Below are 12,452 nucleotides of genomic sequence, written 5' to 3'. Positions count from 1 at the left end.
GCAGCAATATTAAAAGCCTATGAATTAGTACCTGAAGCGTATAGACAAAAGTTCAGAAAGTATAGAAAGTTTGATAATCAAACATTTGTTGAATTTTCACGAGAGAAAGAAGATTTATTCGATCACTGGTTTAGATCTAAGAAACTTGATAAAACTTTTGCTAATTTGCGCCAAGTCATCCTGGTAGAAGAGTTTAAGGAATGTGTTCCTCAAGATTTGAAAACACATTTAGAAGATAAGAATGTGAAAACTCTTGAAGAGGCAGCAGTCATATCTGATACTTATGCTCTGTCTCATAAAAAGAATTTTGTTTCAAGATCTCAGACTAGCAGTAATTCTACCAATTCAGACACATATAAAAAGAGTGGTTCAGGGTCTCAGTCTTTCACAAGTTCCCAGTCTCCATCCCAAGGTGGTTTTAAGTCCGGTTCAGGACGTGTTGAAGGATCGTCTGGAATAGGGTCGCTTCCTACTTGTAGTTATTGTAAGAAAAAGGGTCATCTGATCAGTGAATGCTTTAAACTTAAGAGAAAAAATGATTTTGATAAAACTCAACCACATGCTTGTGCGGCAGTTAGAGGTGATAGAGAAGCCTTAGTTTCGATTTGTTCTGACACTCCTGATGTCCAGGGTTCACAGTCCAGTTCTATTGATTCTATGGAGGATTATAAGCCCTTTATGTCTCAGGGATTTGTTTCACTCGGTGACTCTAGCGAAATAAAACCTGTCCAGATTTTGAGAGATACTGGAGCTGCACAGACGTTATTGTTAGAGGGCGTGCTTCCTTTGTCTGAGCAGACTTCTACTGGTGGGTCAGTTTTATTACAGGGTGTGGAGCTAGGCGTCATTGATGTTCCCCTGCATAGAATTAGTTTGAAGTCAGATTTAGTTACTGGACCTGTTATCGTAGGTGTTCGACCTACTCTTCCCGTTCCAGGCATTTCTTTGTTGTTAGGCAACGATCTGGCTGGTGGAAAAGTTGTACCAGATCCTATAGTTTGTGAGAAGACCACTCCAGATGTCATGTATAATGATGAAGATGATGACATTTATCCAGCCTGTGCTGTTACTAGAGCGATGGCCAGAAGACGAGAAATGGAGGCAGACCATACTCAAGCCTTTGACGAGACGAATTCCTCTGTTGATATTGATTTGAATGACACTTTCTTATCTGACCTTAATGGCACTCAAACAAACATGGAACCACACAGTATCAAGAAGCAAGAGAAGAAAGAACTGTTACCAAAATTTGGTGGTGAGGATGATGAGTTGCATCCACTAGTTAGCAAAGGCAAGGACATCCTCAGCCGAGAACGTTTACTCTCTGAACAACATAAAGACCCAGATATCATTCAACTTAGTAAGAGGGCACTTCCACCAGAAGAGGCTACTAAAGTTGGAGAATGCTTCTATATGAAAGATGGCATCCTTATGCGAAAATGGCGACCACCTGATGCTTCTCCAGATGAAGTGTGGCGTGTTGTTCACCAGATAGTGGTCCCAGCTGCTTATCGTCGAGATGTCATGAGTTTAGCTCACGATACACCTATGGCTGGTCATTTAGGTATCAATAAGACTTATAATAGGATTTTGAGTCATTTTTATTGGCCTAAGCTAAGAAAGGATGTTTCGAAGTTTTGCAAGTCATGCCACGTCTGTCAGATGGTAGGTAAACCAAATCAGAAGATACCATCTGCTCCTCTCCAACCCATTCCAGCTTTTGAAGAACCGTTTAGTCGAGTATTAGTGGATTGTGTAGGACCTTTGCCTAGGACCAGATCTGGAAACCAGTATTTACTTACCATTATGTGTACATCCACTCGATTTCCTGAAGCCATACCTCTAAGGAATATAAAGGCAAAGAGCATAGTTAAGGCCCTAACCAAGTTTTTCAGTTTTCTAGGAGCACCCAAGGCAATTCAGTCGGATCAAGGCTCAAATTTTATGTCGGGGTTGTTCCAGCAAGTCATGCATGAGTTGGGTATAAGGCAATATAGATCAACTGCTTATCATCCTGAGTCCCAGGGAGCGCTAGAACGTTTTCATCAAACCCTAAAAACAATGCTGAAGACCTATTGTTACCAATATGAAAAAGATTGGGACGAAGGGGTTCATCTTGTGCTATTTGCTGCACGAGAAGCAGTCCAGGAGTCTCTTGGGTTCAGTCCTTTTGAATTGGTGTTCGGACATACAGTTAGAGGTCCTTTGAAATTGTTGAAGGAAAAGTGGCTGACTGAGACTAGTGATCTTAATCTTTTAGATTATGTGTCTGATTTCAAAGAAAAACTTTACAATGCTTGTAAATTAGCACAAGAAAATTTGAAGAATTCTCAGATGAAAATGAAAATGTGGTATGACAGAGATGCCAGAAATAGGGTGTTTAAGCCAGGTGATAAGGTTCTTGTATTTTTACCTATTCCTGGTCATCCTTTACAGGCCAGATTTTATGGTCCTTATGAAATTGAAAGCAAGATCAGTGATGTAAACTATGTAGTTAAGACACCAGGTCGACGTAAAGAGAAACGGGTTTGTCACATTAACATGTTAAAAGAGTATTTTGAAAGGTGTGACCGAAATTCTGTAAAACCAGTTTCCACTTTAGCCAATGCTAAGGCTGTTCAAAATTGTATTGAAAGTGATACGAGTGTAGAGATGAATGAGAAAGATTGTAATCAGAGTGTTCGTTTGAAAAACTCAGAAGTTTTGGCTAATTTGGATGCCAAACTTGGACATTTGAACATTCACCAAAAAGAACAAGTTAAAAACTTGATGAATGAGTATCATCAAATCTTTTCGGATGTTCCAAAGAAAACTAATGCAGCTTGTCATGATGTCATAGTGAGTGACGTTCTGCCTATCAAACAACATCCGTACCGTCTGAATCCAATAAAATTGCAGTACCTAAGAAGGGAAGTGCAGTACATGTTGGACAATGACATTGTTGAACCTAGTAAAAGTGATTGGAGCTCACCATGTATTCTTGTACCAAAACAGGACGGTTCGTACCGATTATGTACAGACTATAGAAAGGTGAATTCTGTTACCAAAACTGATTCATTCCCAATACCTAGAATCGATGACTGTATTGACCGCATTGGAAACGCCAAATTTGTCAGTAAATTTGACCTGTTGAAAGGCTACTGGCAAGTACCGTTAACAGAAAGAGCAAAAGAAATATCTGCTTTTGCTACACCAGATGGACTTTATCAGTATAAAGTAATGCCTTTTGGCATGAAAAACGCACCGGCTACATTCCAAAGGATGATTCACTCCCTCCTTCAAGACCTCGAGGGATGCGAGGCCTACATTGATGATGTCGTCATATACAGCGACACATGGGACGAACATCTCCGAATCATGCGTGCTTTATTTGACATTTTAGCTAAAGCAAACTTAACTGTGAATCTTGAGAAGAGCGAATTTTGTCATGCATATGTAGAGTATTTAGGTCATAAAGTAGGTCAAGGTTATGTTACACCCATAATGGCTAAAGTGGAAGCTATTGCAAAGTTCCCGATTCCTACAAACAAGAAAGAATTAATGAGGTTTTTGGGCATGGCTGGGTTTTACAGAAAATTTTGTCCAAATTTTTCCTCAGTAGTTAGTCCACTTACAAATCTTTTACAAAAGAGGGTTAACTTTGAATGGACAAAGGACTGTGAAAAATCATTTCATAAAATCAAATCTGTCCTTATGAGCAATCCAGTTCTGTCAACTCCAGATTTTTCTAAGCAGTTCAAACTTACTGTTGATGCTAGTGATGTTGGAATCGGGGCAGCTTTGTTTCAAGAACATAGTGATAAGGTAGATAGAGTTGTTTCTTATTTTTCAAAGAAACTTACAAAATGTCAACAAAAGTATTCCACCATTGAAAAGGAATGCCTTGCTTTGTTGTTAGCCTTACAGCATTTTGATGTTTATCTGAATGTTACTTTGCATCCAATTCTTGTATATACGGATCACAACCCCCTGACATTTTTGCATAAATTGTCAAACAAGAATCAAAGACTGACTAGATGGAGTTTGTTGTTACAAGAATACAACATAACAATTAAGCATATCAAAGGCAAAGACAATGTTATTGCAGATGCCTTGTCCAGAGTATCGTGAACATATATGATTTTGTATTAATGTACATATATTTCATTTTGACAATATAAGTTTTCATTGACATTCAAACTTTTTAAGGGGGGAGGTGTTGTGAGGTGTGTTGTATTTGTATTGTTTCATCGTGTATATTATTAGTAACATTAAGTTTCTTGAACATTCCAGAGTGGTCAACATGTTCGGTCATTTTTTCTAGAACATTCTTGAACTTTGTGTATGTCCAGAACTTTCCAGTAATATCATGTACTTACAACTTCTAGAATATTCTAGATTTATAATACTGTATAAATACTCTGTCAATTCAATGCATAGAGACGATTGTCGTATAAGCATCATTGAGGTATTACTGGGATATAATTTCACTGGGACATTGTGTGCAGCAACGGACACTCTGATGTATGTATTTTTAGATTCTTGCTAAGTTTGTACTTTATGTTTGATATATTTATTATATATTACTGTAAATAAATTATTGTTAAGTTTAAATTGTGTTATTGATCTTTGCTGGCATTTCGGGTAATTCTGACCCATAACATTATGTTTATGTCAACCTGTACAATGCTTAATATCATGAATGCACCCCTGAACTTTCAAAACAATACTTATTATCGACAGAATGAACTATCTTGAAAAGTTAGTTAAAGGTCAAGATGAAAAGTCATGAGGTGAGTAAACGTGGTATTTTACAAATGCTGAAATACTTAGTAATAATAAATGTGCAAAATATTGAATCCATATCTTTTACAGTTTTCAAGATGTTAAGAATAGGGTATGAAAAACACACATACAAACAGACATATATCAGGTTAAGTTGTCCTTAATAGTCGCTCTGACACAAAAATAGGGAATGGAGGAATGAAGAATAATAACAGATTAAATTTAAGGTTGAGGAGTTGTATTAAAGAGTTTTTTTTAAAAGCTTTTCTCTATATTTTCCTATGTATTACGTTGATACCATTTGTGGCCCCACCTATATGACCCGTCCCTCGGGGGTTCATAATGTTGTATAAATATGAGATATAAAAATTATATATAAACTTTGATGTTTAGATTGTGCATTTTAGGGGAATATCATTTTAAAACTATGCCCCCGTTTTATTTTCGCCCTACCCACAGGTGGGCGAATTTAAAACGGGGCGAATTAAAAATACACAGCATGCTTTCTTAAACAGAATTGTAACTGGGCGAATTTAAAACAAGACAAAATTGCTTTCAAGTGTGAAAGGGCGAAAATAAAACAGGGCGAAAATAACCCTGTATACAGTAATCATTATTGAACATCTTTCTTTTATATTAAGATATATCTAAGGAATATACCAAATAATTTTGATCATCTTCAAATTTACAAAATCTTCATAAAGAAATGGCGATTTTGAAATTTAACTCATTCTATTGTAGAACGAGTCAGTGATAAACTTAATATTTACTAGTATTATAACAAGTGTATGTGGAGGAAATTATTGCCATTCTTGCGAACGAAGGGACAAAGGGACAAACGTTCTCATTTGCAATCAGTACAGAGGAACACAAGTCTAGGCATTTGCAATCCACTTTTTTATAAATATGTTGCACAATTTAATCCAATCAATATGCTTTTTATAATTATTGCACATTAGGTAATTGTACTCTTTCAATTATTTAGGTTCATCTACTGGTAAGTTGCCTAATAAACATTGTTTTCATGGCTTACCCTTTTCCCCTTAGAATGAATGTTCTTTTAAAAAGATTTGTTTATATATAGGGTATAAAGTTGAAGCAATTATGTTAATTTTTTATTTGTTCTTCTTTATCATATTTTTCACGTTTTCCATCCTTTTTATTCTTGCATATTTAAATATCTGTCCACATTCTAAAATCAATCATTAATTCTATATGACAGCAGCAACAACAACTACAACAGTCCTGTCAACAACGTTAACCCCGCTATCAACATCGGCTTGTCATACAAATACTGATTGTAGTGGACACATCTGTCCTTCTCATAAACACCCTTACTGCAAGATTGATGGACATTCTTCAACATGTCATTGCACAGGTAAAAACATGAACATAAATTAAGAAAATAATAATGACTCTTTTAAAATGACTTTTTTAATCTTTTTAAACTGTCATTTCAATATAGAATATAAATGATCAAGTTTTTAATTGAGCATAGGTTTTTTTGTGACAATTATGGGCCATACGTTAGTTATTGCGATGTCAAGACTCTCCTTCTCTTCTACTGAGTATTTAGTCGCTCGCGTGCGCAGTGGTTAGAGCGTCTGCTCTAGAGTTTCGAAGTAAGGAGATGATCCTTACGTCACGGGTTCAAATCCCACTGTGGGGCGTGGAGACCGGTCCTTCGAATGAGACTTATAAACCGAGATCTAGTGTCGCAGTAGGTGCTCTTAGGTAATTATCAGATAAAATTTAATGCATTGTTATAAGTAAGAATGTCGCTTTCAAAACATTGAATTATGGCGATCTGATCAAAGGTTCTGGTGTAAGGGGATATCTAGTTACTAATCCACTTAAAATGGAATCATTTAAAAAAAAATAATCTTCCTTTCTCCTTCTACGCGTCTGCAGCTGGAAAGATTCAAATAGTTCTGTTATTCTTGATCACTGCGTCAAATGTTCTGGTGTCGGAAAGGGCTCTATTGATATTGTAGGAAAATGTGTACTTTTTCGAATAATGATTATTTATTATTAAAATATAATGGATTTCAAATTGAACAATGATTTGAATGTTAAATGTGAAAATAAATCATGTATTTTCACGGATAATAATGGTCAGATAGACTAAAAAATATTCAAAAAAATAAAGACTTACTTACCTAGTCTTCTTTGTTCCTTGTGGAGCATAGGGCTACTACTGTCGCTCTCCACCTTACTCTGTTTTGGGATGTTCTTTTTGCCTCATTCTAGGTCTTTCCAATGCTTTCAAGCTCTTTCAGTCTTGTTCTCCTCCATCTATGTAATGGGCGCCTTTGTTTTCTCTAACCTTGTGGATTCCAATCCAGTGCCTATCTAGTGATGCTGTTTTGGGGCTTTCTCCATGTTTGACCAATCCACTGCCATGCTCGTTTCTGAATCTGGAGGGATGTTGGTTCTTGGCTGGTACGCTCCAGTAGCTCGATATTTTAAATGGCCATATCAGATGTGTCGTAGGCATTTGTTGGTAAATACTTGGATTTTTAGGTCACCTGAGTAAACTCAGGTGACCTATTGCTATCTGTTTTCGTCCGTCGTCGTCCGTCGTCGTCCGTCGTGCGTCGTTCGTCGTGCCTTAACATTTGAACATTTTCAGCTTCTTCTCTGAAAACCACTGAACCAATTTCAACCAAATTTGGCACAAAGCATCTATGGGTGAAGGGGAACAAAAATTGTGAATTTCATGATCCCTTCCCCCCTGGGGCCTGAGGGGTGGGGCCAAAACCACTAAAATTAATGCAATCTTTAAAAATCTTCTTCTTTACTCCTGGACATCAAGCAATCAAACTGTTTGCATGATTGTAATCAGCAATGAGTCCTCTACCAAAATTGTGAAATTCATGGTCCTGGGGTCAGGGGTTCTAGTGCTAGGGAGGGGCTAAATAAGTAGGTAGTGAAAATGCATTATTTCTTTGAAAATCTTCTTCTCTGCTCCTGGGTATTAAATAAACCAACAAAGTACATAGTTATGACGAGCAAGAGTGCCTCTACCAAAATTGTGAATTTTATGGCCCCAGGGTCAGGGGTTCTGGTGTTAGGGCGGGGCTCTATTGATTATATAGTGAAAATACATTATTTCTTTGAAAATCTTCTTCTCTGCTCCTGGGTATTAAATAAATTAACTAAGTACATAGTTATGATGAGCAAGAGTGCCTCTACCAAAATTATGAATTTTATGGCCCCAGGGTCAGGGGTTCTTGTTTTAGGGTGGGGCTCTAATGATTATATAGTGAATTGCATGAATTCTTTGAACCTGATTAATATGCTAATGATCTAATTACATATTTAAGGCCAGGATTTATTTTATTTTCAGTTGTACAAAGCCTCCGCTCAAGGTTTTGAATTTTCAGAAAAAAATAAAACAATATTTTCTTTACGATGTCAAATATGATTCGGGATCGAGATTTCAAATTTACGAACTCGCACTTCCGGTTTTAAGATGAAATAAAGCTAGATCTGAGTAGCTTGGTTTAGTGTAAAATTCATCGATTCGAGTGCCATTCAAAACGTTTCACCCGTTCAAAGGACAAATAAAATGCTGACGACTTTGTTGCACAATGACATGCTGGTGAGATAATTATGTATTCGTTTCAAAAGTATCTGTCTGTAAATTTTTTTCCTCCCCCAGGTTTTAAACTGCCCGTGGTAGCTATTGCATATTGCCAGCGACATTGTTTAGGTCTCTGTTATAGCTTACAGTCTAAGCATCATTCTTCAGATAAAGGTTGCTTATGCATCAGATGTAATGAATAAAACTATGGGAGAAGTTAAGTCCATTTGAGGAAGAAATGAACAATAACCTGAAGAAAAAAAAATTCAACTATTAAAAGGCAAGAATTTACAAATATATACAGGCATGTAGTATCATTTGTATCAGCCAGAGAAATTATTTTAAAATTAATTGAAAAAATATTCACCCTACTCCCCAATACTCCCTGTCTGTTTTATGATAGGACTTATAATTTTAGGCATCAAGTAAATTTTAGAACAATGTCTACACATTCACCTAACACATATTAAAAAAATGAAGATATATTGAAAGACTTTTAAAGAATTGATTTTTTAAAATATATTTTGACCAACATCACAAAATTTATATAACTGGCCCAAACTGGCAGATGATGAAATAAACAATTAAATGTTCTACTTTCCTATTTGTAAGCATTATGTGTCCAGTGGTAAGGAGCCTATTAGAATAGCATAAAAAAAAATGTACAATTGATTTATCAAAAAAAAATTTTTATTTCCTTCTCCTTCGGGACTTTTTTAATCTCATGACGTTCATAACTAAACCTAAACATAAAAAAAAATGCTGGCCTTATAATGAAGAGAGGGGCCTCTTTGAAAATAGATAAATTCAGGGCCGCTGGGTCAGGGGTACCATGGGGGTACTTTGACTAAAAATAAATTAATGCTTTGAAATCTGCCCTTTGATAAGCAATGGTGCCTCTTTCAAAATTTGTGAATTTCATGGCTTTTGGATTTAAACACGAACCAAATACAATCGCTGGAAAGTTGTTACGTGATACTCAGGTGACCTATAAGGCCCGTGGGCCTCTTGTTTGTTGTAGTCCTGCTGTTTGTCTCCAGGTTTCACATCCGTAGAAAAGCACTGATTTAACATTGGTATTCAATATTCTGATCTTTGAGCTTTCACTTAGTGTACTGGAACTCCAGAAAGGTTTGAGCATTGCGAATGCTTGTCGGGTTTTGCTTTTTCTGGCTTTCATGTCTTCTTTTGAGCCACGTGTATTACTGATGATGGACTCTAAGTAAGTAAATTGTTCCACCTCTTCCAGTTCTTCCCCCTCAATTGTGATTGGTCCACCTTTTCTAGTCTTGACTTTCATTACTTTTATTTTCTTGCTGTTAATTTTTAGCCCTATCTTCTTTCCAGTTTCATTTAGCTTGTTGGTCTTTTCTCTGATATCTTTTATTTGGCGGGACAGTAGGGCAATGTCATCGCCAAAATCCAGGTCTCCCAATCTTCTGAACATTGTCCCTTGTATTCCCCTTGGTCTTTCGAATGCCTGCTTTGTGATCCAGTCTATCACTATTAGGAACAGAGTGGATAAGAGTAAGCAGCTTTGTTTCACTCCAGTTTCGACTTCAAATGAGTCAGTGAGGGATGTTTCATCATGTATCACTTGCACTGAGAATTCTTCATATAGGGTCTTAATAATATTCACTTTCTTAGATGGTAGTCCATAGTGTCTCAGCAGTTGCCACATTACATCTCTGTTTACACTGTAAATTGCCTTTTCAAAGTCGATAAAATTTATATACAGAGATGATTGCCATTCAACAGATTGCTCAACGATAATTCTTCGAGCTGCAATTTGGTCCGTACAGCTTCTGTTGGATTTAAAGTCTGCATTTTTATCCCGTAAGTCTTTATCCACCGCATCTTTCATCATGTTCAGTATTACTCTACAGAGGATTTTGCTGGCTACTGGCAGCAGGGTAAAGCCTCTCCAGTTTTCACAGCAGCTTAGGTCTTCCTTTTTTGGCAGTTTAACAAGTAGCCCTTTTTTCCATTCTGTTGGTTTACTCTCAGCTTCCCAGATTTTATTTAATAGTTTAAACAGATAGTCACTTATCTCCTATCCTCCATATTTCAACGCCTCTGGTGGTATACCATTTACTCTAGCCGCTTTCCCATTCTTCAATGATTTTAAGGCTTTCTTGATTTCCTGTATCTTTATATTGTCAACCTTTATGTTAAGGTCTTCCCCTGGTTGTAAGGTTACCGGTTGGTCTGGTTCTGGCCTATTCAAGACATCAATGAAGTGTTAATTCCACCTTTCCATTTGTTCATTTAGTTTGGTGAGGACTTTACCATCTTTGTCTTTGTTTAGACTTGCATGTTTTACCTCTACTGAATGTTTTGGTGATGTCGTAGAGAGAGTTTCCCATGTAGGCAGCTCTTTCTGCTTCTGTTGCAAGTTGGTTAACATACTCTCTTTTGTCATTCCTGCATGATTTTTTTAAGTTCCTTATCTTAAGTTTGGTGCTTGGGATGGGCATTACTCTTTTGTGCTCTTGTTTTAACTTTCTTAACTTTTTCTTTCATAATTAATTACGCCTTTCTTCAACTTTCTTTTATGTGGTATCAGACATCCATTCTTTCTTCTTGTTGATTTTCCTTCCTAAGACTTCTTCACGTGTATTCTTGATGATAGCCCTTCCAGCAGTCCATTCACCCTCAATATCTAGTTCTTGATCCTCACTGTATAGTGCACTGAATCTATTCCTTAGTTCTAATTGGAATATGTCCTTATCAATCAGGTTTTTCAGCTTGTCTACATTGTATTTTATTCTCTTTGTCTCAATTTTTGCGTTCTTTGCCAGTTTGATTTTTACTTTGGCTAGTATCATGTGGTGGTCGGAGTTAACATCTGCTCCTCTCATAGCTCTTACATCATGCAACGAGCTTCTCCATCTTTGACTTATCATAATGTGGTGGATTTGGTTCTTTGTTTTGCCATCGGGTGATTCCGGGGTCGTTTTGTGGATGTTTTTGTGAGGGAAAAGGCTTTCTCCTATCACTAATTCGTTTGTTTCACAAAATTCTATTAGTCTGTCTCTATTTTCATTCCTCTCTCCAATGCTGTGCTTTCCCATTACTTTTTTCTCTGCTTTTGTTACTCTGGCCGATCTTAGCATTCATGTCACCCATCACTATTCTAATATCTTTCTTTGGGGTATTGTTCCAGGTTTGCTATAGGTTTTCATAGAAGTTATCATTCAACTCTTCTTCAGCCTCATTGGTTGGTGCATAGCACTGAATGATGGTAAAGTTTTGGCATTTAGCTTTAAATCGCACCTACATTATTCTTTCATTGACAGGTTCCAATTCCATGAGACTGTTTATTTGTTTTCATAGATAGCATTATCGCCACTCCTTTTGTATGATGATCATTTTTATTCTCATTGCCAGAGTAAAGGACTTCTTCTCCTGTACTCAGTGTTATCTTTCCACTTGGATTCCATCTTGCTTCGCTTATGCCTGGGACGTCGATGCCGTAGTTTCTCATTTACATAGCTTTATGCGCGCATCGTCTCTTAATTCTTGTACATGGTACGTACGTATACATTCCACTGGGCAACTTTTGTGACTGCTTTGGGCGAAAACAGGGGTATCGGTTTGTTAAACGTCATTCTCTGTTTTGCATGGCGGTCTTCAGTTGCATTTTCAATTATGCTAACATTAGTCCCAGGTCTTGAAGGACAAGCATAGTTAGCGTCTTTAGTAGTTTCTGTAATCATGAGTATTTTACAGGACAAGGTGATTAACTTGGTGCCGAACCCCTACCCGCAGGGCCAGGGTTTTGTAGTCAAAGGCTCCCTCCATCCTCTGTATACTTTTTTCTTTGTTAAAATAAAGTGATGAATCGTTTCTTTAAAAAAATATTAATTACGACATCTTCACACGAAGGCTTTTTAAGATATTACCTGTTATGCATTTCGGAATTGTAAAACAAAATACGACAAGAAAAACGGGGTGATATTTACATTGTGCGCCTTTATAATTTTGTGACGGGGGTCCTCCCTGTCACTGGCACTGGTAATTAATGACGATTGTTTTTATTTACATCGTTTATTTACATAATTACAACACAAGATATATTTATAAGAAATCACAATGTTCA

General features: G+C 36.8%; 2 protein-coding genes across 2 annotated transcripts; both read right to left on the bottom strand.

Moving 5' to 3' along the window:
• Positions 1-7,039: 7,039 nt before the first annotated feature.
• Positions 7,040-10,827, bottom strand: LOC134228686 (uncharacterized). Its single transcript, XM_062710368.1, has 4 exons — positions 10,640-10,827; positions 10,439-10,569; positions 9,467-10,357; positions 7,040-7,203 (listed from the first exon to the last, which is right to left on the bottom strand). Exons 1-4 carry the CDS (start codon positions 10,825-10,827, stop codon positions 7,040-7,042), a joined length of 1,374 nt encoding a protein of 457 aa, XP_062566352.1.
• Positions 10,828-10,902: 75 nt separating this feature from the next.
• LOC134228685 (uncharacterized) lies at positions 10,903-11,466 on the bottom strand. The gene has a single exon (XM_062710367.1). The coding sequence runs from the start codon at positions 11,464-11,466 to the stop codon at positions 10,903-10,905; it is 564 nt and encodes a 187-aa protein (XP_062566351.1).
• Between the last annotated feature and the right edge of the window lie 986 nt (positions 11,467-12,452).

This window comes from Saccostrea cucullata, unplaced genomic scaffold (genome assembly GCF_032062105.1).
Source record: "Saccostrea cucullata isolate Sc308-1 unplaced genomic scaffold, CSIRO_AGI_Scuc_v1 ctg5381, whole genome shotgun sequence".
NCBI lineage: Eukaryota > Metazoa > Mollusca > Bivalvia > Ostreida > Ostreidae > Saccostrea > Saccostrea cuccullata.
This window is presented reverse-complemented; position numbering and strand designations above follow the sequence as displayed.